The 27,785-nt window shown below is 36.1% G+C and overlaps 1 protein-coding gene across 9 annotated transcripts in view; it reads left to right on the plus strand.

The window, feature by feature from the left end:
* Window positions 1–27,785, plus strand: part of WNK1 (WNK lysine deficient protein kinase 1) — a 150,367-nt gene that overhangs the window by 42,073 nt on the left and 80,509 nt on the right. For all 9 annotated transcript variants that reach the window (XM_032349196.1, XM_032349185.1, XM_032349187.1 and 6 more), the window contains exon 2: window positions 25,069–25,241. In XM_032349196.1, coding sequence (XP_032205087.1) covers window positions 25,069–25,241 — 173 coding nt within the window. The remainder of the gene's footprint in view (window positions 1–25,068; window positions 25,242–27,785) is intronic.

Genomic DNA, 27,785 nt, shown 5'->3' on the forward strand with positions numbered 1-27,785 from the left:
TTGGTTTTCAGTCAGCCGTAATGTAAAATTTCCTTTTACCCATAAATTTAAGTTTTATAAAAAGATTAGAGATTTGAAAGTTTAAAAAGGTTATGATAATACAGTAGCAATTCAAATGGTGGTATTGAAATGATTGGGAGTTTAACTGTTTCATAATCTACCCATGCCAAACCTTTATATATTCCATCAAAGACAGGCAGTTTCTATTTTCTCCTTTGTAAGATGAAGATAATACCATTCTTACTCTGTTTCCTTTAATTCTTTTTTTTTTTTTAAGATTTTATTTATTTGACAGAGAGAGATCACAAGTAGGCAGAAAGAGAGAGAGAGGGAAGCAGGCTCCCTGCTGAGCAGAGAGCCCGATGTAGGGCTCGATCCCAGGGCCCTGAGATCATGACCTGAGCCAAAGGCAGAGGCTTAACCCACTGAGCCATCCAGGTGTCCCTCTTTCCTTCAGTTCTAATATCATACCTCCATTATATGTATTCTAAATTATAAAAATGATTAATATTAACACCCTGTGTTCTGTCCATTAACAGTATCTAGAATGAAAGTCAAGTAAACACTTGATGACTGCCCATGTTTATCTTTGAGCCATATAGTATGGATACAGTTCCTTTGCCTTGTACTGCTATTTTTCTTAGAGTTTTCAATTACCTTTGTATTTTTCTGATCATATTTTCAAGTATTTTTTAAATCATCCTATCCAGTATATTGAGTTTTCTCACTCCCAGAGAATTCTTTCAGAGTTTCCTATGACCCTGTTCTGGACTTGATCTCTCTATACTCTGTTTACATATACTGTACAACTGTCTCTGTTTCTCTCATGGATTGAATCTACTGTTTCCTGAATCCCTTGTGTTCCTTTTTTTTTTTTTTTTTTAATTTGTGAATACATCTTAAGTGTCTTGGTAATAAGAAAGTATGCATGTATAATAAACTTTGAGTGCTTCCACATATGAAAATACTTTTTAAAAAAATTCTGGATTTATTTAGGATTCTGTTAGTATCATTTTCTTTCACAGTACTGCTGTTATTCCTCCTTATCCCCTAGATATTCTGTGATTTTGGAAATTTGTCTTACAGGAATGGGCCTCCTCCTCTTTGCTTTTTATTGTCACTACCATCCATTGTGTTGGCTTGTTAATGACCCTTGTAAATGTGCTTATACTTTAGGAAATGTTTGATTTTTTGGATAATTCCCACTCCTCTATTTTTCTCTGTTGTTTTTTTCTGAGACATATTTATTTGTATGTTGAAACTTTTACAATGACTGTACTCTCTACAACTTGCACCTCTCAGCTTTATACCCCCAACCCTTTGTCTGCCATTTTTCTGTTTGACATAAATAAATTAAATAAATAATTGAATATTGAAATATTCAATAAATATTGAAATAAATAAATTAAAAAAAAAAAGAATAAGGCTTACTATTCACAGACCTGTACCCCTGGGGATAAAAATATATGTTTATAAAAAATAAAAAATTAAAAAAAAAAAAGAATAAGGCTTACTGTGAGTCCTGAAAATGGGTGGACCTTTTAACTGTCCTACTTCACACTACTTCACTCTCCCAGAGCAGTCGGGGAGCCCCTAAAATGACAGAACCTACTGATAAGAGGTTTTGTTTAGGGTACTAACTCCTGGTTTAATTGCCCCACTAGTTGCTTTGATTTCTTTAGAATAAACCTTAAGTTTTTTCCCTACCACCCAAAAATAAACTCTTAAATGAGCATTTTGCCATGTACAAGGAAGAGAATGGGCATTGATTAGTATGCCCTACAGATTTTTTTCCTTTTTTTCTTTTCTTTTCTTTTTTTTTTTAAAGATTTTATTTATTTATTTGACAGAGATCACAAGTAGGCAGAGAGGCAGGCAGAGAGAGAGGGGAAGCAGGCTCCCTGTCGAACAGAGAGCCCTATACAGGGCTCAATCCCAGGACCTGAGATCATGACCTGAGCTGAAGGCAGAGGCCACTGAGCCACCCAGGCGCCCCCTTTTTTCTTTTTTTAATTCGATGTCTCATTTCTGCTTTACTGAGCCTAATTGTTTTTGAGGAAAGGATTGGCTCCCTCCTTAGACACCCTCTATATTCTCAGCTCTTACTTTTTGGGTCAGAATGTCAGCATGCCAGACATCATCTACTGAAGGCTCCTCTCCATCCTTTCATTGTTTTGCATTTAGTATTTATTTCTCAAACTTTCCTGGGTTACTATGTTAATGGGGTCTGGAATGAAAGTAAGATAAGATGTTTATACTACCGTTTCAGTTGGAAACTTCTCAAGTTTCACACTTCTTAAACAATGATGTTGAATCATCTTTCTATATGAAGATGACAGTCTTGTTCCTTCATGTTAGTTGGTTATTTGCTTAGCAGAGCTTAAAAATTGGTGTATGGGGGTAGGAGGTTTTAAGATGGTAGTTGACTAACAGTTGCAAATACAGCCTTTCTTATTTTTCTTACTAAAATAATCACGAAATCAGGAATGAATGAAAACTCCTAATATTACCAGGAATGACAATTGATAGACATAAAGACAGAATGGGACTAAGTGTTACTGATGATGAGGCAGATTCAGCCATATAGGAATACTATGTAGTTTTCAGCACATGGAGTTTATATTGACTGGGTTTCTTTTTTGTTGTTGTTGTTTTTAAGGTTTTATTTATTTATCTGACAGACAGAGATCACAAGTAGGCAGACAGGCAGGCAGAGAGAAGCGGGGCGGGGTGGGGGGGGAGCGGGGAGGAGATGCAGGCTCCCTGCCAAGCAGAGAGCCTAATGCGGGGCTCGATCCCAGGAGCCTGGGATCATGACCTGAGCTGAAGGCAGAGGCCTTAACCCAATAAGCCACCCAGGCGCCCCGTGTTATTGTTGTTTTTTAAAAAATTTTGTATTAACATATAATGTATTATTAGCCCTACGGGTACAGATCTGTGAATCATCAGGCTTACATATTTCACAGCACTCCCCACAGCACATACCCTCCCCAATGTTCATAACCCAACCACCCTCTCCCTACCTCCCCTCCCCCGAAACCCTCAATTTGTTTTGTGAGATTAAGAGTCTCTTATGGTTTGTCTCCCTCCCGATCCCATCTTGTTTCATTTTTTCTTTCCCTACCCCTTAAATCCCCCACTTTGTCTCTCAAATTCCTCATATCAGGGAGACCATATGATAATTGTATTGACTGTTTTTTGAAATGAAGATCACCAGCAGGAAAAAAAAAATCCCTTATCTATCCTCATTATTTGTTCAAAAGTCTGACCTGGGACCTGAGTTATAGAACGTTGATCAGACATCAACTTTAGCCACTCTTACATGAGATGAACTGAGTGTCCTTTTTTCATGCCTCTAGTATGTGCCTCTCACAAATTTTCTGTATGTAAGCCTATTAGTAAGTGAGGTCGAGGGGAGAGGAGTGTATGGGTAGTAACTGTTGTACATGTAGTATACTTGGGATTGTTATCCAAAATATGGTATGTATACTTCTAGAGATAGATATTTTTAGGGGGTGCCTGGGTGGCTCAGTAGATTAAAGCCTCTGCCTTCAGCTCAGGTCATGATCCCAGGGTCCTGGGATAGAGCCCCGCATCAGGCTCTCTGTTCGGCAGGGAGCCTGTATCCCCCGCGCCACCCCCCACCGCCTGTCTCTCTGCCGACTTGTGATCTCTGTCTGTCAAATAAATAAATAAAATCTTTTTTTTTAAAAAAAAGATATTTTTAGGTGATACATGAAAGAACATTTGAATACTTACAAATTTTTTAAAGGGGGAGGAGGGGCAGAGTGGGTGAGAGAATCTTAAGCAGGCTCCATGCCCAGTGCAGAGTCCAATATGGGGCTTGTGTTGAGGCTCATTGCGCAGCTCTGAGATCATGACCTGAGCCAAAATCAAGAATCAGACGCTTAACCAGCTGAGCCACCCAGGTGCCCCACTTATAAATTTGTTTTAATCATCAACAAAACTAATTGGTTAAGAGGATGTCAAATTATATACTAAATAAAGTGATGTATTATAAATAAAAATACCAAGTAAATATTACTATAGCTAGTATTGGTTTTAGAAAAAAATTGTGAAAATGATGGGCAAGTGACAGAAGTTTGAGAAACATCTCCAGTAGATAAAAGCTTACTAGGAATTGGCACTAGTATTGCTATTTATGTATATCACAATATAAATATGATAAGGGAATTTGACTTCTATGTGTGTGACAGGCCATAAACCATGGAAGATCTGTTCTGTCCCTTTTATTCCCATGGCTTATTCAATTTTAAAGTGCCAATAATTGATAGACTAGGAGAAAATTTTTCTGAGTTTGAAAAAGAAGTTCTTGGTACACAGACACAAAGAACTCACTTAGTTCTAATCAAAAACCAAGGAAAGAGATATGTCCTAGCAAAATAATTGAACTTTAAAGTTTGGGGAAAGGGCAACTTATTAATATCAATGTAGAGAAGTGCTATTATTTATTAAAGATCTAAAATCAGATTTTTCAATATTATATGCTAGAAGACCATGGCATCTACTGTGTTTAAAGGGACTTGAGTATTGAGACAAGAATTAGGGTATGAAAGATCAAAGTCATTTTGTAATGAGTGACAGTATGTGTGAAATGGTTAAAATTGTAAACATGGCTATGAAAGGAATATAAATGCCACATGACCGACAATCTGTGGCATCAAAAGGAAGCAATAGTCAATATTTAGATTACTTTAACAACTGAGAAGTAGGTAAGGAAGGTGGTAAACATATTTTGAATTCAAATGTAATGCACTCCAAAGATCCTGATCCTAGATATAAGTTTAAGAATGTTGTTGGACAACTTAAAAGTAAGCACTAACAGAATTAAATAAGGTATCTTCTGAACCACTGGGAATGAAAATGAAAGTAATTCCATCATGTTAGGTTGAATTATATGATATAGCCTGTATTCAACCAAGATGACTGACAAAAAGACGATTTTCTTTGGTTCAACTTTATAATATGGTTAATTATATTTCTGCATTTTTAAAAAATCCTGAACCCCCCACCCCTCTTTGAGTTTCTTAAGTGCAAGTGCCACACTTTTTTTATACTTTGAATTGCTTGTGTTTTAGCATTGTCCTTAATAACCTTGTATATTATATCAGTAAGAATTTGGTTTTGCAGAGCCGACCTTAGGATTAAATAACAATAACTTTCCAGCCAACCCAAGGCCATATATAAAATATAGTTAGATCTAATTTTGGAAAATTAGGTGGATATGTTCAATAAATAAGAACTTTCCTTTGCAGTATCCATAGTTTGAAAATGATGTAGCTTAAAGAAAATGTGCATGTTCTTTTTTTTCTAATTGACAATTTCTAAAAGTATTCTAACTCAAGAATTAGTTTTATGTGTTGCAAATTGTAATAAGTAAATAACAGTTACTTTAAAAATGCAAATTATTGTTGCTGATTTGACCAGGATATTGCCACTGATTTGACAAGGATATTACTTGGGTATACTCAAAGGATGGTCTTCTCTGTTGGAATAGGAAAATAGTTCATTAAAAAAGATCTTAAGCAAAAAAGCCAGATTTAGAAAAGATTCAGAATAGCATTTAAAAATCAAATATCAAAAATATCAAGATACATAAAAAATCAAAATATATAAAGCAGTATCATTCATGAATGTGTACATATGTTGTAAAAATTATAAAAATATACATTAGGATGATAAATGCCATATTCCAGACAGTGTTTAGGTATGGGGAGGGGAGGGAAGGAATGACATTTTTATTTCATATAAAATAACCTAAAACAAATATGGCAAAACATTACGATATGGCAAATAGAGAAGGTGCATACATATATTCTACATTTCTCTCTGCTGAAAAAGTTCATGTAAAGTTTCAGTGTATTTAAATTTCCCATATACACACTGATCATATTGTAACAGATTTTTTAAAAAGATATATTAAAACCAGTTCATTGGGTGAAATGACACTTGGTAATGAGAACTAGTCTAGTTCCTAGTTAAAATTATCAAGAGGTTTGTATTGAGGTAGGATTATTTACTTGCCTTTGAAATAAGAAATTGTGAGATTTGTAACTTATTTTTTCTCTTATTTAGGGAGTTAATAAGATGATTAGTTGAGAGTATTTTTCTCTTAAGTGTGAAAGACTTATATACAATATCTCATATATATTTCAAGGTAAACATCAAGTACTTACCTAATGTAGGAAATAGAACATTATCTATAACTTTGAGGTTTTCAGTGTGCTTTTTCCCGGTAGTATCCCCTTGACTCTCCTGTCCTGAATTTTGCATTTCATTTTTCTTAAGTGTCAAGAGCAGAGTTTCTCAAAATCAGGTAATCTATAAACTTTTTTTTTTTTTTGGTGGTAAAATATACATAACATTAATTTACAAAACTTACTACTTTGTAAGTGTATATAATTTCAGTGGCATTAAGACATTCTCAGTGACGGGGCGCCTGGGTGGCTCAGTGGGTTAAGCCGCTGCCTTCGGCTCAGGTCATGATCTCAGGGTCCTGGGATCGAGTCCCGCATCGGGCTCTCTGCTCAGCAGGGAGCCTGCTTCCCTCTCTCTCTCTCTCTGCCTGCCTCTCCATCTACTTGTGATTTCTCTCTGTCAAATAAATAAATAAAATCTTTAAAAAAAAAAAAAAAAAGACATTCTCAGTGACATGCAATCATCATCACCATCCATATCCAGAATTTTTTCATCATCCCAAACAGAAAATCTGAGCTCATTAAAAACTTACTTGCCATTTTACCTTCCCCCCAACCTCTGGTAAACTCTTTTCTACTTTCTACCTCTGTGAACTTATCTATTCTAAGTACCTCATAGAAATGGAATCATACAGTATTTGTCCTTTTGCATTTGGATTATTTCACTTACTATAATGTCCTAATGCTTCATTCATGTCATACATAGCATCTGTCAGAATTTCCTGTTTAAGGCTGATTAATATGCTGCTTTACATATTTACCACATTTTGTTTTCCATTCATCTGTTGATGGGTACTTCACATTGTTTTAGCCCATTGAATGTTGTGAATAATGCTTATAGAAATACTAGTGTACAAGTATTGGAGTCCCTGCTTTTAATGCTCTTGGGTATATACCAAGGAGTGGACTTACTGGATCATATGTAGTTCTGTTTAGTTTTTTGAGGAAATGTCATATTTTCCACAGTGGCTATATCATTTTACATTCCTACCATAATGCCCAAGGGTGCCAATATTACCAATGTATCCTTGGTAATATTTGTTAGTTTCTAAGTTGGTTTCTTTTCTTTCTTCTTTTTTTTTTTTTTAAATAATAGTCATCCTAGTGGGTTTGAAGTGGTATCTCGTTGTTAGGTGTGTGTTTTTTTTTTTTTAATAAGATTTTATTTATTTGACAGAAAGAGAGAGATCACAAGTAGGCAGAGAGGCAGGCAGAGAGAGAGGGAGGAAGCAGGCTCCCTGCTGAGCAGAGAGCCAGATGCGGGGCTCCATCCCAGGACCCTGAGACCATGACCTGAGCCGAAGGCAGAGGCTTTAACCCACTGAGCCACCCAGGCGCCCCTAGGTGTGTTTTAAAGGAAAAACCAATTAGGGGACCCTTAATGTGAATTAAATTATTAAAATGTTACATGTGTAAATAGACAACAGAATACACAGTTCTTGTGTTTTATAGGTTATAGACAACTATAAAGTCAAAACACACTTGATTTAAATGCAAATTAAAATCAACTAATCAACTAAAATCAAAGTAGTGCTTACTTCATAGTCTGAATCAAATTATTGCAGTAAATCTTCCTTTATAAATAATTTAGTCTAATGAGAATGCCTTTACCAGTTACAAATTATAACTTGTAATTTTGTCTTTATCTTTCTAACTTTTTTTTTTAAAAAGGTTTTATTTTTTTGGCAGAGATAGAGATAGGGAGAGATGGCACCTGTGTGTGCACACGCACAAGCAGGGAGAGTGGCAGGCAGAAGGAGAGGGAGAAGCAGGCTCCCTGCTGAGCAAGGAGCCTAATATGGAGCTCAATCCCAGGACCCTGGGATGTGACCAGAAGGCAGACTCTTAACTGACTGAGCCACCCAGATGCCCCAGCAATTTTATCTTTAAATAGTAAAGGAATTCAGAGTAAATAGTTGACTGGGGAAATTTGCTGACATTAGGACACACCAGTCTACCTGCAGCCAAAATTAATTTTTTAGCAAAATTAACAATACATGGAATTTATAAATTGCCACTTAGCTTATCATTTGATTACTAATGTAATTTGGAAAATAAACTGCCTTGTGAAATCTTTTGGTCATCTAGTTGAGTCAGAATATACACATATAAATTTTATTTAATTGTCTAAGAGCACAGAAATCTTTTAGCTATTCCTGTTATGTCTGTAGTCCCAAATTAAGGAAATGCTACTTCTGATGACTTTCTTACCAGTCTCTTTCACTGCAGTATAAAAATGGCCAAATGTGAATTATATTCAGGAATATGTATGGGATAATAAATCCCTATGAATGGAGTAGCTGCCATTAAAATAATGTTCTCAGGGATACCTCGGTGGGGTCTCAGTCCTTTAAGAGTCTGCTCAGGTCATGATCTCATGGGTGGTGAGATTGAGCCAGGCATCAGCACTCTGTGCTCAGCAGGATATGCTCTGCCCCTCCCACTTGCGTTTTTACCCTCTGTTTCTCCAATAAGTAAATCTTTTTTAAAATGGTCTTACTTTATATAATTACTTTAATAGTTTTAGAAGCTTGCATGCAGTGTGTTAAATTCTCAGAATAATTCCTAGTCAAGAAAGATGAGGTTTTCGTTTTACAGCCAAGAAAACTTCGGGTCAATTACTTCAGCTATAAGAGTACAAAAGAAGAGATAAACATGGCATGTGAAAGTATAGGAATCCCTCCTATCTGGTGGGTTATGGTGGAAAGCTTTTTGGCGGGGGAGGTAGATCTGAGTGGCTTTTGAATTTGGATTTAATGTAATAGAGTGCTTTTAAAACATCTTGGTCATAAGAAGTACTTCCCCTGGTGACTAACTCACTGGGGCTATGCTAATGCTTCTGGAATCCTTAGTTGACAAATGCCACAGAAAATTCCTATAATTAGGCAGAGTTGGCTAATTTTTACTCCCTATTTCTGAGCAAGGGACTTGGCATGATAAAAGTAGTGTTTTGGAGGAATCTGCCTTCAAAGATTGATGTAAGGAACATGTAATCGTTGTTTTGGTACGAGATAGTTGTATGTTTTACTAGTTAGCAGCATGGAAATGGGATATGGAGAATTATGGAATTGTGGAATTACAAGGATTGAAAAATTCCAGTCTTATGGCCTGGGAAGACAAAGAGAAAGTGGGAAATTGAAGTTGTTAATAAGCTAATTTGTGGAAGAAGCTTTGTAGGGTTGGAGATTTATTGAGTCTTTGGTGATAAAGTGTGCATTAGACCTTTGTAAATACTAATTTGAATTCCAGAATTAGTAAAGTGTTACATTAAAATAGACCCTACAACACATGAACAAAAAACTTCATTAAGGCAGGTGCACTTGTGCAAAAAATTGGGCTTTTTTATTTTGTTTTTTCTCTGCTCTTTAAGTGTTACTTCTTTCTGCATTCCTGGGTCTCCCTGTAAAGTGGAAATACTTATTTCCTGCCCCCCAAAGTGGATTTGAGAAGGAGGGAGAGGTTGAGATTAAGCTGATAAGGAAAGGATCCTACAAGAAAAAGTGATACACAAGTATTTAAATATAATGTGAATGGGTATATTATACTCAGAGACATCTCCATATTTGTGTGTTGTGTGTCTCTCTTTTAAAAGATTTTTTTAGGGGCGCCTGGGTGGCTCAGTGGTGAAGTGTCTGCCTTTGGCTCCGGTCATGGTCCCGGGGTCCTCGGATCGAGCCCCACATCGGGCTCCCTGCTCGGTTGGGGGGAGCCCTCTTCTCCCTCTCCTTCTGCCTGCTGCTCCCCCTACTTGTGCTCATTCTCTCTGTGTCAAATAAACAAATAAAATCTTAAGAAAAATAAAAATCTCTCCAGATATTAAAAAAAATAATAAATAAATAAAAGATTTTTTAAAGTTGTGGCTTTGGTCTTACTTCTTAGGTCATGCCTTTTGACAAGCTAATGTGTTGTGTTCTTATATACTGGATTTAATTTTATTGATTTCTTTTATGGACATATGAGACAAGTTTTGGATATCAAACTCAGTGAATACTTTGGTGAGATTCTTGCTTTGCATTGTGCATCTACAGCATTTACTTTCCTGTGGTGCCGGATTCTTAACAGGAAGAAAATTTAGTGGATACTAAGTTTCAATGCTAATAACTGTTTGAGTTTTTAGTTATGTTTTATTGGCCGCCCCTTTGGGAACCCTTTGTTCCCCCCAAAATTGGAAACTTTCTCATACCCACTGCAGGGTATCATTTATCTCCGAAGTGTAAAATATCCTTTCTTTAATACGCAAGAATATTTTTAATCTTTCTTTCCACATTCAACTTCCCGTCTTGTCCCCTTCTCAGTCCTTTTGCTTTCTTTAAAAAGTTTTAGTCCATAGTCCTATCTATAACGATTGGAGTTAAGCTCTCTCCATTAATTGTTTTCTCATGTTCAAATGAATCTAATCTTAATAAAAACTTTTGAATTTTTGTGGATGGCTAAATAGTGTTCTGAGTTTTGCTATTACAGTGGATATTGTAAATGATTTAGTGAAAATGGTTTGCTATTTCTTAATAGGACTGAATGTGCTTACTTAAATTTGTGTGGTTCATCTGTTGTATCTGTTATATTTGTAGCATTAACGTAAAGCTTTCTATTTGTGCCAGGTTCTGGATACGTTTGAATTATTTCACTTTTGTGCCCTCTTCCCCCATAAGGAGATGGGTGGAGAGAATCTCTTAGGCTTCAAATTTACGTATTTGTGGCCCAGATTTGGGGGTGAATTGGGAGGATGCTTAATGATAAAACTATATAAATAATTAGTCTGGTTTGAGAAAGCATTCAATTTTTTTATGTAAGTAGATCATTTTTTCTTGCTGCTTTAAAACAGAGAACCTTTTTGGGGCGCCTGGGCGGCTCAGTGGGTTGGGCCTCTGCCTTTGGCTCAGGTCATGGACCCAGGGTCCTGGGATCGAGCCCCGCATCGGGCTCTCTGCTCAGTGGGGAGTCTGCTTCCATTTCTCTCTCTCTCTGCCTACTTGTGATCTCTGTCTGTCAAATGAATAAATAAAAATCTTTTTAAAAAATTAAAAAATAAAATAAATAAAATAAAATAAAACAGAGAACCTTTTTGTTTAAAAAAGAAAAATGAGACAAAATAAAGATGAACCAGACTAGGAAGAAGGGATTGATTGGGAGTTAGATCAACCAGGAGTTTTTTTTGTTTATTTGGTTTGTTTTTTTTACTATTCTTTTGATGACCTTTTTTGGTCTCTGAAGCTGGTACTCACTCTTTCAGAATAGTTCTAAAAAGACTCCATGGACAAGCAGGTGATACAAAGTAATTCTAAAAATATCCTTTTAGGGGCGCCTGGGTGGCTCAGTGGATTAAGCCGCTGCCTTCGGCTCAGGTCATGATCTCAGTGTCCTGGGATCGAGCCCCGCATCGGGCTCCTTGCTCAGTGGGGAGCCTGCTTCTCTCTCTCTCTGCCTACTTGTGATCTCTCTGTCAAATAAATAAAAATCTAAAAAATATATATATATATCCTTTTACTCTCTACTCTCCCTCCCCTTCCCATAATGATCGTATCTATTGACCTTTTTTGGTCTCTGAAGCTGGTACTCACTTTTTCAGAATAGTTCTAAAAAGACTCCATGGACAAGGAGGTGATACAAATTCTAAAAATATCCTTTTACTCTCTACTCTCCCTCCCCTCCCCATAATGATTGTATCTATTGACTTACTGAGTAAAATTAAGCTAACGTAGACTTCTGTATGGGATAGACCCTATTCTTCTCTAAGGGTGCGGATAAGAAGGCCATAAAGAAATTTGTAGTAGGAATTTACTCAACAGATTTGGCCACTTAAAATCCAGCTTTAATTTCATATTGTATTTCAAAACACCTTAATAGCGCTGTTAATCATTTTTGTTGTTAACATTTAAGAGTTTTTGCATGAGAATCATCATTTTGCTTCTATTATTTGTTTTCCCATCTTTCCCCAGGCCTCCAGTCTTTATTCTGAAATTTTCAAGACAAAAAACACAAGTTACCTAAATAGTTTAAAAAAGCAAAAATACTGGGCGCCTGGGTGGCTCAGTTGGTTAAGCAACTGCCTTTGGCTCAGGTCACGGTTCTGGAGTCCCGGGATGGAGTCCCGCATAAGGCTCCCAGCTCCATGGGGAGTCGGCTTCTCCCTCTGACCTTCTTGCCTCTCATGCTCTCTCTCACTGTCTCTCTCTCAAATAAATAAATAAAATCTTAAAAAAAAAAAAAAGGCAAAATACTTAAAAAAAAATACTTCTGTCATCTTGGAATTGTTATTAGACCATGTAGCCCTATGCAGGATAGATATGCCAGACTTAAATAATTACTTACATGATTCCTTTCTTTCAAAATATAGAATAACCTTTTAAAAAATTACTTCTTTACTAAATGGTAACTGAAACTCATGCTGCACTGGAAGGCAGTGTTTCAAACTGCTTTCCTCCTAAAGACAAGTTTAATTTCATTATCCCAACACCCACAATTAAGCATCACTTTAAAAGATGTAATAGATGCCTAGGTCTTTGCTAAGTCAGAGTGGTGCAAAAAATGATAAGGAGGGAGGACTCCAATACTGACCTAAAATATTTTAATCACAGAATTCCAGGCACTTCTCTCCACCCATATTTTGATATGTAAACTTATCATCTGTGGTCTTAATTTAGCAGTAAAACTTTGAATATTGCTAAAAATAAAATGCTATAGAAGGCTAAATGTTAATAAGACTTGAGTGCCAGATATTTTCAGGGTACAGGAGGGCCAATAAACTTAATTAATGAAAGCCAGCCTCACTGTTTTCATTGAACAGGAAGGTTTGCTTCTGGGCTAATAAAATAAACATTAAACATTAGTTAGGGATAGGGTTGTTACTTCAGAAAATAGTGAAATTTGTGGATAAAGAGAAAATGCCTCTAAAGGATGTTTAAAATAAGCTTCTTAAAAGCAAGCAAATGAAGAAATGCAAATTGCTAAAGGCCATTGTACCAAATATTAACATTGTGTTTTTCACCCAAGAAGAAATTACATCAGCAAATAATCTACTGAGCACTGTTATTTGGATGGTACTGAGATGAACAATTGTTTTAGTTGTTACCCAGCTCCCCACCTCTGCCCCTCAGCAGCCTGGAACTCTGTATATTATGGGAGGTCACGTGACAGTGATCCTTGGTTTTGTTCATTTAGCCTGTCAAAACAATTTTATGTAGGTGGAAAGAAATGAATGAAATGAATAGAGTGGGTTAGATGCATCAGCTCTAGTTTACACTGAAGTAAATGAATGATAGTGTATTAAGCCCCCAGGAATATCCAACTTGATAATGTTGGGGAGAAGGTCCTAAAAAGCAACAGTGGCTAATCAGTTTGAAATATCATTTGATTCTTTATTTTTTAATTTTATCATTATCTTCATGATAATTTGATTGACAGTTGGTAACATTTAAATAGTATATATTCCTCTTACTCTGTCTTGAATTATAATTTAGTAAAGTGACTAGTCCTTTTCAGTGATCTCTAGGTAATAGAAATATCAACATGGCTTTTATGAGAACTTTGTTTTAGAAGCTTCACAAAATGTTAAAATGTTTGTTCTAGTATAGTAAATGGAACATGAGCTTTGAATCAAATCCTCATTTAATTCTTGGTTCTTCTCCTGTGAACTTTTTTTCTGAGTTTGCTTATCTGTTAAAGTCATACTATCTACTATCTCACAGGTTTTTTTCCTGAGAATTAATGAGAACAGAATTAAACAACCAGCTACTAAGTAGCAAACACTTAGCAAATATTTTTAAAACCCCACTTATTCTTAATGGTTTGTGTGCTTGTTGGTTTTGATCTATTTTACTGTTGTCTTAAAAAAAGATTGGGGGGTGCTAAAATAATGTCATTCTTAGATATTTTATGATTATAGGTAGAACAAGTTGACAAATTAACTGAAAGAAGCACCAAGTTACTTGTTTGGGTTTTCTCCCCATTTAGTTGATAATCTGTACTCATGTAGTTACATATTTCTAATTTTAAAGACTTAATGGTTCTCAGACCTCTTAAATCATCAGTAATTTTCAAGGATAAAAATCTGCACAATAAATATTTAAAATAGCCTCTATTTCAGTATAGATGACATAGCAAAAGTAGAGAAAAGGTAATATTTCGATAGAATTTCAAGACTGCCATTTACTATGTTTACAAGGAAACTGGTTATAGTTTTTTGGTGAGGAAGAAGTCCCTGTTTGAGGTCCCCCCCCCTTTTTTGTACTTTGTGGTAGATAAAGAGTTGGCAGCTTTTTACAATGAGCTTTTACAAATTGTTTTTAAAAATGAAAATGGCTGTGACCGTTATAAGTTGGCCATTGTATTAGACTTACTGAGACTCAGAGACCTAATTTTAATTCTCATCTTTTTTTTTTTTTTTAAGATTTTGTTTGACAAAGAGAGAGCTCACAAGTAGGCAAAGCAGGCAGCAGGCAGAGAGCCCGACGGCAGTGGGGGTGGGGGTTTGAATCCCAGGACCCTGAGATCATGACCTGAGCTGAAGGCAGAGGCTTAACCCACTGAGCCAACCAGGCACCCCGAATTCTCACCTTTCTTTTAAGTCATAGAAATTTCTTTTATTCCTGGGGAAATGCTAATTGCACGTTAAGGATATACACATTTTTTTTTCTTGGAAAGCACTTTCATGGATTCATTCAATACATGGTTATTAAGTAAGTTCATTATGTTAGGTTGTCAGATACTAAAGATAGAACACTGAAAAAGCATTTTGTCACTGCTTTTAGAGTAAGTCTCAATGTAATATGACTTCTGAAGAGGCATATACATAGTTTATGAAAAGATACGTACGTGTGTGTGTGTGTGTGTGTGTGTGTGTTTGTGTAGCGGGGTATGATGACCTAGAGTAAAGGACAGTCAGGGGAGGTGTCCCTAAGGAAATGAACTGATCTTTAAAGGATGACTGTGCATTAACTAGATTAAAAAAAAAAAAAAAAACGTTGTTAGAAGGGTGTCCTAGATACAGAGGAAACTGAGTGTATGAAAGACCTGTATGGGAGGAAGCATAGCATGCTTATTAAGAGTGTAAAAGGTTAGATAAGAAATTAGGCTTGAAGAGTGGGCAAGGACGGTACTATGTGAGACCTTTTAGGTCACAGTGATTTTCCCCTTTGTCCTAAAGGCTGTAGAAAGTTATTAAACAATTTAAACAGTATCATGACATACAATATTTCATTGAGTCTAAAACTCTAGTAGTGGGACACATTCTAATTTCAGAAATAAGAAAAAATGTGAAAATGGTATTTCTAAAAATTATATAGAATTGATTAAATTGGCACTAAAAACATTCTGGCTATATATGGACAAAATGGAGAACAGATTATATAAGGGTAAGATTAGATTGGGAAACGATTTAGTAGGTTTCAGAAGAGATCATCCTGGCTTGAAATAAGATGGTGGTAGTAGAGAAAAATAACAGTAAATTACTTTGAGTTTCAGCAGAAAATTTGGCAAGCCTTGTTTTTTTTAAGATTCTATTTATTTGTCGGTAAGAAAGAGGGAGAGAGAGCACAAGCAGGGAGAGTGGCAGGCAGAAGGAGAAGCAGGCTCTCCGCTGAGTAAGGACTTGATTTCAGGACCCTAGGATCATGACCTGAGCAGATGCTTAACTGACTGAACCACCTAGGTGTCCCAAGCCTTGTGTACTTTTAAACATTATTGAAACTTTGAATTGTAGATATAATAGAACTGTCTTTAGATTTTAAATACAATTAAATTTTAAGTACAATTAGAGTGACTTGTGTTAGTGTCATATTTCACATCTAGTTTGTTTAAAATTACCTATCAGTTTAGAGAAGACACTTCACAATTGATGATTCAGTATGTCTTTTAAACTGTAAAGATTTTGTGAAAGCCCTATACAGAGAATTATTCAGACTTAAAATTAACTTCCTATTTGTACTACAGTGATTATATTTACATAATTTATATTTAAGCTATTACCCTTAAGCAGTATTCTCCCTTATCCATATTCCAAGTTTCGGCTACTGTGGTGTAAGTGATATATTTCCTAGCAGTTCCAAACTATGGGTGAATAAAATTTAAGTAAAATAAGTTGAAGTTTCAAAGCTCACTGTTATTAAGTTTGAATCTTCTCGACCCCAATCTATAGCCTACATTTCCAAGTTTTCCTTTACCACTTTTTACAGATCTTTGTGGTCTTAAGCATTTCAAGTATTATGTGACCACAACTGTGGGTACTTTCACGCCCATGATCTCATTTAATTCTTAAGAGTATCCTGCTGATAGGGTTTCTTCTTTTCTTACATGATTAACTCTAGCTTATACACAATCATGTACACAGAATTGGGTCTTTTGTAATATGCTCTCAGAGTACCCAGTTTTTTTCTCTTCATCATACATAATAAAATTAATGCCTCTGCCTCCTACACTATAAAGTCTATATAGCAGGACCTTTGTCCCTGATGTTGATTATATCCTGTTGTCTGATCCAGGGTACTCAAATCATTTGTTAAAATTAAGCAAACATTTATGAAGATGTAGAGTAATTGCTAAAAACAAAAATGGATGTTGCATGCTACAGAAGATAAGATTACTCATTAAGGGCGCTCCTGGGTGGTGCAGTCAGTTGAGCCTCCGAATATTGGTTTCAGCTCTGGTCATGATCTCATGGTTGGGAGATCAAGCTCCCCAGGGGCTCCTGCGCCCCTGTGCCCTCCTGTCCCCCACTTGCTTTCTCTTTTTTTTTTTTTTTTAAGATTTTATTTATTTATTTGACAGACAGAGATCACAAGTAGGCAGAGAGGCAGGCAGAGAGAGAGAAGCAGGCTCCCTGCTGAGCAGAGAGCCTGATGCGGGGCTCGATCCTAGGACCTTGGGACCGTGACCTGAGCTGAAGGCAGAGGCTTTAACCCACTGAGCCACCCAGGTGCTCCAAAAGGAAGGATTTTTTTTTTTTAAAGATTTTATTTATTTATTTGACAGAGATCACAAGTAGGCAGTGAGGCAGGCAGAGAGAGAGAGAGAGGAGGAGGAGGAAACAGGCTCCCTGCAGAGCAGAGAGCCCAATGTGGGGCTCTATCCCAGGACCCTGGGATCATGACCTGAGCTGAAGGCAGAGGCTTTAACCCACTGAGCCACCCCGGTGCCACCACTTGCTCTCTTTAAGTAAATCTTTCAAAAAACCACTTATCAAGACCATCAAGAAAGACAGACTATATATTAAAATATAAAAAATAAATGTCTTTGGGTGCCTGGGTAGCTCAGCGGGTTAAAGCTTCTGCCTTCGGCTCTGGACATGATCCCAGGGTCCTGAGATCGAGCCCCGCATCGGGCTCTCTGCTCAGCAGGGAGCCTGCTTCCTCCTCTCTCTGCCTCTCTCCTTACTTGTGATCTCTGTCTGTCAAATAAATAAATAAAATCTTTTTTTTTAAAAGTGTCTTAATTGCAGCTAGAACATAATTCATTTGGCTCATGTGATTGCTGTCTTCTGATTGTTTTGAGACTGGAGTAGCTTCACAATTTCTTTAAAATGTCTTCTTAATTCAACTATAGTGAGGTTTAGTCATGTATAAGGGAGTCAATAAGTGATCTAGATTTTTATGTTTTCTGTATAAATTTTCCTTAAATGAGGAACATTTAGGGATGAATGTATGGTAAATAAGATTTTTTTAAAAGTATTTTGGGAAGGGTGCCTGGGCAGTGCAGTCAGTTAGGTGTCCGACTCTTGGTTTCACCTCAGATTGTGATCTCAAGGTCATGACCCCTGTCAGGCTCCATGCTCAGTGTGGAGTCTGCTTAAGACTCTCTCCCTCCCCTGTAAAATAAACAAATCTTTAACCAGCTGAGCCACCCAGGTGCCCCAAAATAAACAAATCTTTAAAAAATATATATATATATATATTTTTTTTAAGATTTGTTTATATATTTTTATATACACACACGTGTGTGTGTTTGTGTGTTTATTTATTTATTTATGTAGGGAAACCCTACTGTAGGTCTTAAATGGAAAATCAAATAAACTGAAAACTCTTCCCACTGTAAAACACCAGATATTTTGAAAATTTTTATTAAAAGAACAATAAAAACCATCCTTTTAAGTATAAGCTTGTAGGAATGTAAGGATAATCTCCAAGGTCTAAAAACTAAGAAGAAACAAAAATCCAGAGTGGGAGAAGTGTGAACTGACACGATGAGAACTTTTCTGGGACAGTTGCCAATCTTGTTAATAACTAAGAGGCATGGTTTTACCATATATCTAATGATAGATGAAGTCTTAAGCCCAAGCAGGTAGTGGAATTGAGATGCAGTAAAGTTGTTCCTTGAAGAGAGCTACACCTTTATTTGAGAATTCAGACTAGAGAAAAAATCCATTTCTTTTTCTTTCTTTCTTTCTTTTCTTTTTTTTTAAGATTTTTTTTTTTATTCATTTAGAGAGAGACAGAGCACAAACAAGGGGAGAGGCAGACGGGAAGAACCAAACTCCCAGCTGAGCTTGATCATGGGGCTCTATCCCAGGAAAAGACAAGCTTCTTCAGGTCAGGTGAAAGAAAAGTTTACCCTGGAAACTTATAAACAAGGACCTGTATTCACACAGGTGATTTTGATTTTGAGCTGATTGCATGGAGTTAATGGCCAAGGCTAGTAATATCCCTAGGGCACTAGACCTAAACAAACTTCAGACCATCTACAGGGATACACCTGTAACTGAGGATATTCCAACAGTCAAATCACCGTTTAAGATAACCATTTTATTCAGTATTCTGAATCACATGAAGAAACAAACCACCACAAGTGAACCAAAACAGTAGGTAAAATTAAAGCCCCAGTAACTCAGATAAAAGTCGTATTGAATTGAGCCTTTAAAGGTAAGTTATTTTAAAAAGTTGAAGGACTAAAAACATCAAGTTAGTGTTAGAAAGGGGTAGTGAATGACTGATTTAATAAAGACCTGGAAAGAGATTCAAGAAATGAAAATGCAAAGAAAAAAAAAAGAAAGAAAGAAAATGCATTGTGATTAAAAACTGACAAATGGTACTTTCCTCAGGTATCTGCCTTTAAATATTTTGACTTTAGGGGCGCCTGGGTGGCTCAGTGGGTTAAAGCCTCTGCCTTCGGCTCGGGTCATGATCCCAGGGTCCTGGGATGGAGCCCCGCATCGGGCTCTCTGCTCAGCGGGGAGCCTGCTTCCTCCTCTCTCTGCCTGCCTCTCTGCCTACTTGTGATCTCTGTCTGTTAAATAAATAAAATCTTTAAAAAAAAAAAAATATTTTGACTTTATCTTTTCACTGTCTGTTCTCTCCAGAACAGGAACTTTTTAGGAGGATAATTCAGGACAAAATATCTCTGCTGCCATGGATCGGAGTCTCAGTGGACTTGTGGATAATTGTAGCATCTAGTTGAGAGTGGGAATAGAAGTGATTAAGGGCTGTGAAAAGGGGCCTTTATGGAACTTTGAGAGGAGCCAAGCTTGCAGTGATAATTTGGAGGTGGAGCAGGACTCTGGAACAGAGGAAATTCCAAGGAAGGTGCTGAGAAAACTTAATGTTCATGAAGCAGGGAATGTGGGGAGGTTAAAGGGGTTCTTTCCAAGTTGAGCTACCAGTTATCATGTCTCATTCAAAACCCATGTGTTAGAGTTGCCACTGAATGGGGAGGGCAAGTCTTTTCCCCAGGTATTAGGCCTGGTGAAATGGCAATAGAATTCCTTCCCCAGTGAAGCCATTAGTTAAGTGCCCAGTCTTTTTGTTCTTTTTTCCCTCCTAGCTTTGTTTATGATGTTAGGAGAGTAGGGACGGGAGTGGTGACTGAGTTCCTTTTATCACACCCTTTGATGGGTGCCTTTGGTGACAGACTAACAATTTTATTTTCTTTGCGGATGTCCAAATATATGCCCTCTTACCTTTATACCTAGCTTCCAAGACTTGTATGGTCAGTTGGAAGTGTTCATCTGGTTTGTGTTCATTCATCTCTTATTTCTGGAACAGGGACTGAGACTTGGCCACATGTCTTCTGCATCCCTTCTTCCTTTGGAGTTTAAAGTTTGATTAATTTAAAAGAGTTAATAAGCAGTTTAGATATAATGACTCAAGAGAGACTTAGGGAACAAGAAGGTAGATCTGAGAACATTGCCCAGAAGGTATAAGAAATGGAAAATGAGAGATAAGTTAAGATAGGAGGGATAGAGCTATGTTGTGTGCACACACACACACACACACACGTACACACACCTTCACACATAACACAAATAAATCTTACAAAGAAGAGAAAGGGAAATAGGAAGAGGCAGTAATCCAAGAGATAATAATTGAGAATTCTCCTGACTTGAAGACAAATACTGGAAACTTTTGGCTTAGAAACACAGTTATTATAAATACATAAAATTTATGTATAAATACATAAAAACTAGGTGCATGGTATTTTATGTTTATGTATAAACATTTGTATAAACATTTATGTATAAACATAAATATTTATGTTTATGTATAAATACATAAAACTAGGTGCATGGTACTGAAAGTGCAGAGCACAATTTTTTTAAAATAGTCTTTAGAACAACTGGAGAAAATTCAGATAAATTTACAAAGGAAGACATTTATACTGACAGCTGTAGTAGACACCAGAACACCACAAAACAATATCTTGAAAATGCTGAAAGAAAAATAAGCTAGCCTGGATTTCCACATCTATCTAAACTATCACTCAAGAGTGATGATGAAGTAAACATCTCAAACAACCTAGGATTATACCACTAATGGAACGTTTACTAAAAGAATTCTGAAAAACATTTTACAGAAAAAGAAAAATGAACCGAGATAAAGAGAACAGGGAGCAAAATAGAAGGGTGAACAAAAAGATATGTGGGTATATATAAGTAAGCAAATACTGCTAAATAACAATTATAATGTTATCTAAAGGAGTAACAGGACAAGAGGGAGCTAAAGTAGTAGGAAGAATAATGTATAAGATAGGGAGGGGATGATGAGAATAGTGATTTTTTTTTTAGTGGCATGTAAATTTACAATAAATTCTTTAAAATTAATTTATACCACTTGGGAAAAAATGTTGAACAGATTATCTATATAGTCTCTATAGCATTACAAATTATATGCCTTTAGTTAAAATTCTTGATAATATTCTGATAGTTTTAGTTGGCTTATGCTGTAATTTCTACATTATAGAAATAAAAGTCTTCTTGCTAGAAAAAAATAACCAAGATAATTTAGAAAATAAAGTTGAGGAAGGATTATAGGAACTGGTTCTACCAAGAATGAATTATTTTAAAACTATAGCAGCTAAGAAACTGTGGTATTAGTGCAGAATAGACAGACCATTGGAATAGAATATAGAATCAAGAAATAAAATTACACTTATATGGAAAGGATGGATCGTTCATCAAATGGTATTAAGTTATTGGTTGATAAAGAAAAACAAAACAGCCAATCCTCCTTTTATCCAACCAAATAAATTCCTCAGTAATAAATTCCCTAGTGTGGCAAACAAAACATACATATTTTAAAAAGGAGAGGAAAAGGTATGTCCTCAGTGTCTGGAAGAATTACTGAAGAGATAAAGCCCACCTACCTGCCATAAAGTAGAAGATTAATTGAACTGCAGTGAAATAAAAACATCAAAATCAGAAGACATCCTAAGCAAAGTGAAATTACGAACCACAAATTGAGAAGACATTTGTAACATAAAATTAATAAAAGATTTGTATGCAGAATATATTGAGAACTCCTACAAAGAAGGAAAACAAATGATATGATTCGGCATCTCACAGAAGAAGAAACTCAAGTAGTCTACAAAGAAAATAAAAACTTTTTCTCATTCTTGCCTCTAAAAATGTAAATTAAAAAACAGGATATGAGTTTACACCCATCACATTGATAAAAGTTAATGTCTGGTAATACCATACTGGTGACCATGTTTAGCAATGGAAACCTTCATACAATGCTATTAAGAGAGTATGTTGGTATAGTCCCCTTGAAAAGCAGTTTGTTGGTAGCTATGAAAATTGAAGGTGTGGAGTGCCTGGGTGGCTCAGTTGGTTAAGCATCTGCCTTTGGCTCGGGGCATGATATCAGGGTCTTGGGATCAAGCCCCGCATTGGGCTCCCTGCTGAGCAGGGAGCCTCCTTCTCCCTCTCCCATTCCTTCTACTTGTGATCTCTCTTTCTCTGTCAAATAAAATCTTATAAAGAAAGAAGGAAAGAATGAATGAAGATTGGAAGTGCCTATTTCTAATGATTAAGTAATTCTAGACATGATCCTAATAGATGTTTAGTATTTTTTGTGCCTCATGTCTCTTTTGAAGGCTAGAATAGTATTTTAAGTCTATATGGTAAAATACATAGGATTATAAGGAGACTAATTGTACTAAAATAGTTATAAAAATTTTTAAAGTCGGGGCGCCTGGGTGGCTCAGTGGGTTAAGCCGCTGCCTTCGGCTCAGGTCATGATCTCAGAGTCCTGGGATCGAGTCCCACATCGGGCTCTCTGCTCAGCGGAGAGCCTGCTTCCCTCTCTCTCTCTGCCTGTCTCTCCATCTACTTGTGATTTCTCTCTGTCAAATAAATAAATAAAATCTTAAAAAAAAAATTTTTTTTTAAAGTTGTGTTATAGTGAGCATTGTTAGTGTATACTGATCAGATCAACTGAAAGATCTCATTGTCAATTTCAAAGTAATGATTAATGTAAATGATATTTTGAGGTAATCTATAACCACTGTTAAGAGATATCAAAATATCTAGGGCTGTTGGTGACAAAAATCACAGGATTACTGAATACTTTCAGGTATATATATTATTCATAATTGATATATGGGCTTATTTCTAGACTTCCAATGCTATTCCTTTGGTCTACCTACCTGTCCTCATGCCAGTACCACACTGTTTTGATTACTTTAGCTTTGTAATAAGTGAAGAACCTGTTTCCTAGAGACACATTTAAATGTATAGCCAAGGAGATTAATATTGTAATACCACTGCAATATTATAGTAGCAAAAAATGGGGACTAGCCTAAAGATTAATCAATAGAAGATGATATAAATTATGATATATTTAGGTAACAGGTAACTGTGTAACAGTGATGATGAACAAAGCCAAGTTATAATAATATGGTAGATACCTTGTAGTGCCTGGTATATCATCACAGGTGATCTCAAACAATACTGAGTAAAAAAAACAAGTTTTTAAAGAAAACATACTCTAGGGGAGCCTGGGTGGCTCAGTGGAGTTAAAGCCTCTGCCTTCAGCTCAGGTCATGATCCCAGGGTCCTGGAATGGAGCCTCCACATCAGGCTCTCTGCTCAGCAGGGAGTCTGCTTCCTCTTCTTTCTCTCTCTCTCTCTCTCTCTCTCTCTCTGCCTGCCTCTCTGCCCACTTGTGATCTCTGTCAAAAAAAAAAAATCTTAAAAAAATAAAGAAAACATACTGTGTACATTTTATGAAATTTTAAAATGTTAACAAAAAGTATAAAAAACCATAGGAAGTGGTATGTCCAAATTCAGTCTAGTAGTTATTCAGGGGTAAGGAGTAGTGATGGGAAGGACAATCTTGTTACATAGGGGGCATTTAATTATGTCTATGTTTATTTAACTGTGTGATGGACACATTACTTTATTGTATGCCTGGAATCTTTTGTTAAAATATGTATTGCTTGATTTGACAGAATATTAGTGTGACAGAGATAGTTTCAGTTGTAATATACAGAATAATTCAGAGTATGTGTATATGGGACCTTGTCAAGGGAGGATCAACAAATTAAGTGCTTTGCCCTAGTTCATCTCAGAAACATCACATCACCTATGAAGTGCCAGGTGCTTTAAACGTGATGAAAGCATACCTAGTAGATTATTTAATATTTTCTTAAAGAAAATTCTAATCAGAGCAAAGACAGAATTAGAATTTACATTTAGATCTTTTTGCCTCCCAAAATCTCATACTTGTTCCATGTTATTAAATTGCATATACTGCATAGCAATAAATTATTATTTTAGAAGTGGTAAATTAACTGTAGCCACAAAATGATACTGTATTTGAGGAACATGTTAACATAAAGACATTGAAATAATTTCAAGCACATTATAATCCAGTTTTCTTAAGTATACTTTACCCTGTTCTCACAGTCATGAAAGGCTGAAGAATTATTAGTTATTAGTAACTTTAATGTTAAAGCATTCCTGATTTAAACATTATCGATCATTGTAATTTAGTACACGTTTGGCATTTGAACTTATTTTTGTGGGGTTTTTTCTTTGTTTTTCCCCCATTTAAAAAAAATTAACAATTAATATATTATTTGTTTCAGGGGTGCAGGTCTGTATTTCATCAGTCTTACACAATTCACAGCAGGTACCATATAGCATATACCCTCCCTAGTGTCCATCAGCCGGCCACCGCATCCCTCCTACTCTCCTCCACTCCAGCAACCCTCAGGTTGTTCCCTGAGATTAAGAATCTCTCATGTTTTGTCTCCCTCTCTGGTTTTGTTCCATTTCCTTTTTTCCTCTCTTCCCCCATGATCCTCTGTGTTTTTCTCAAATTCCACATATCAGTGAGATCATATGATAATCGTCTTTTTCTGACTTATTTCACTTAGCATAATACCCTCTCATTCCATCCACATCATTGCAAATGGCAAGATTTCATTTTTTGGTGGGTTTTTTTTTTCCCTATTTAAACTATTTTATTTTTACTTAAATATAATTAGCATATAGTGCTATATTAGTTTCAACTGTGCAGTATGATTCAGCAGTTCTATACATTTCTTATCAAGATAAGTGTACTCTTAACAGCATTTAAATTTGACTGTGTGACTTGGTATTCTGTTATTTTAAACCACATTTTGTTTTGGTTCATGATTTTAGGATCGAAAATTAACAAAGTCTGAGAGGCAGAGATTTAAAGAAGAGGCTGAAATGTTAAAGGGTCTTCAGCATCCCAATATTGTTCGATTCTATGATTCCTGGGAGTCCACAGTAAAAGGGAAGAAGTGCATTGTTTTGGTGACTGAACTTATGACATCTGGAACACTTAAAACGTAAGTCTATCAATGTTATAAAAATTGACCAAGAAGTTTGAAAGAACTTGAATTTTCTCATGTCATATTTTATCAGTCCTGCTTTTCTTGCCAAGCATACCAAGGAGGGAACAATCCCTCCACCTCTTGGTAGGACATTTTCCTGCCCACTAAGTCCTCTGGTGTATAAAATAATTTGATAATTATTTAATGGTAATATTAAAATAAGTTATTACAGAATAAACCTAGTTATTTTAAATCATGTTGATTTGCACTTCTAAAATTGAGCAACATCTGAGGGATCATGAAATCATATGACAATGTGGCCCTCTAGTGGTTTAAATGAGGTTGAAGCTTATTTACTTTTTCCATTTACTCCATTTACTTTATCACCTTGTATTGGACAGTTTGTGCTGCATCTGTGCAACTGTTATTATGTCAGATTCAAATGGTACTGTGACAGTTATTGCTAGATAAATACATTTGCCTTAGTATCAGAAATTAAAGCCGAGGGGCGCCTGGGTGGCTCAGTGGGTTAAGCCGCTGCCTTCGGCTCAGGTCATGATCTCAGGGTCCTAGGATCGAGTCCCGCATCGGGCTCTCTGCTCAGCAGGGAGCCTGCTTCCTCCTCTCTCTCTGCCTGCCTCTCTGCCTACTTGTGATCTCTCTATCAAATAAATAAATAAAATCTTTAAAAAAAAAAAAGAAATTAAAGCTGAAATAGCTAGACTCATCATTTCTTTCACGAAAGCAGGTCAAATGCAGAAATTTCTTGTTCTCCATTTGAACAATTCCTAACAAGGTATTCCCTTTCCCTAAAAGAGTTTTAAAGTAGGAATGGGAGTTTGCCTTTGGAATCCCAGGTCTCTCAGATTACATGTACTCAGAGAGGAAACTACAGTGAGAAAACTACAGTTAACCCTGAACAATGTGAGAGTTAGGGAGAGTTGACCCTCCATGTAGTTGAAAATCCAAGTTTAACTTTTGAATCCCTCAGACTTAATTACTTAGTAGCCTACTGTTGACTAAAAGCCTTACTGATAACATAAATGGTCGATTAACACCTATTTGCATATTATATGTATTATAGACTAATTTTATAGTAAAGTAAGCTAGAGAAAATAAAATCATTAGAGAATACATTTAGAGTACTATACTATAAAAAGTCTGCATGTAAGTAAATCCACACAGTTCAAACCGATGTTGTTCCAGGGTCAAATGGAGTATAAATTATATGGTTTAAATTTTTTATTGTGGAGGAATTGGACCTTTAAAAATTGTATCTTTTTTAAGATACACTTTCTTTAGTTAATATTACTGAGCTAATTCATCCCAGATATTTGAAACAGTTTTGTATCTTTTGGATGTAATGATTTGCATGTGCTCTTGGATGCTCAAGATTAACATATTGAGAAGCCAACAGATTATTTCCCTCCTGCATATTCTGGTTTCCCCACTCAGCTTCTCCAATATTTATGGTAACACCTTTATCCTCATCATCCAAGCTGCTTGTTAATATATCTCTTTCTTCCATTAGATTGTACTCTCTAGCACTATGCCTGAAATTTAAAAACTGTTTGAATGAATTAAAGAAAATTGTGGTTATTAGTTATGTGTATATCTGTACCTTGAGGTTCTTCTCACCAGTTTAGGTACTTTAGTGGGCTGTCAATAATCTGTTCAGGCATACCCTATAAGAGTACCCTCTGACATTTGTTTTAAGTTTGTTTTTATTTGTTTTTAAAAGTTTATTGAGAGACTTTGGGTTAACATAGTAGGCTAAGCTTCTGTGGAATTGACCCTCAGTTGGTAGAACACACAACTCTTGATCTCGGGATCATGAGTTCTAGCCCAATGCTGGGTATAGGCAATTATTAAAAAAAAAAAAAAAAAAAAAGTTCAGATGTAATAAGATCCAAAGAACTTTTAGAAATAAGAATAAATCCTTTTAAAAAATCCTTAAAATTAAAACTTCATTGATTAGGTTAAACAGCAGACTAAATTGAACTAAAAAGGATAAATATGAATATCAGAAAGCAAAAAAAACATGAGACATGGAGTGAAAAGACATTCATTATCATTCTAGAAGGCAAGAATCAAGAGAATAAGGAAGGACTTGAGGATGTGTATTTAGTTCTCAGCAAATAGATTCACTTTTAAAAATGAAGATTTTTAGAATTTATTTGACAGAGCACACAAGCGGGGGCAGCACCAGGCAGAGAGAGAAGCAGGCTCCCCTATTGAGCAGGGATCCCGATGTGGGACTCAATCCCAGGACCCCAGGGTCATGACCTGAGCTGAAGGCAGATGCTTAACCAACTGAGCCACCGAGGCGCACCCCCCACCCAAGCATGTGGATTTAAAACAAATCCATATTTTCATATAGTTACATATGACTTCCATACAGCCATGAAAGCAAGTCCTATAAGCTGCTTCTTGTTAATACTTTGTTAGCAGTTCAAATGAATAGCAGGACATTTAAGTTGTTTTCTTTCACAGTGCTTAATAAAGTTGACCATAACAGAGAACCAAATCTATATTCATACTGGAAGAATACAGAATAAT

The sequence above is a fragment of the Mustela erminea genome, chromosome 6 (assembly GCF_009829155.1).
Source record: "Mustela erminea isolate mMusErm1 chromosome 6, mMusErm1.Pri, whole genome shotgun sequence".
NCBI lineage: Eukaryota > Metazoa > Chordata > Mammalia > Carnivora > Mustelidae > Mustela > Mustela erminea.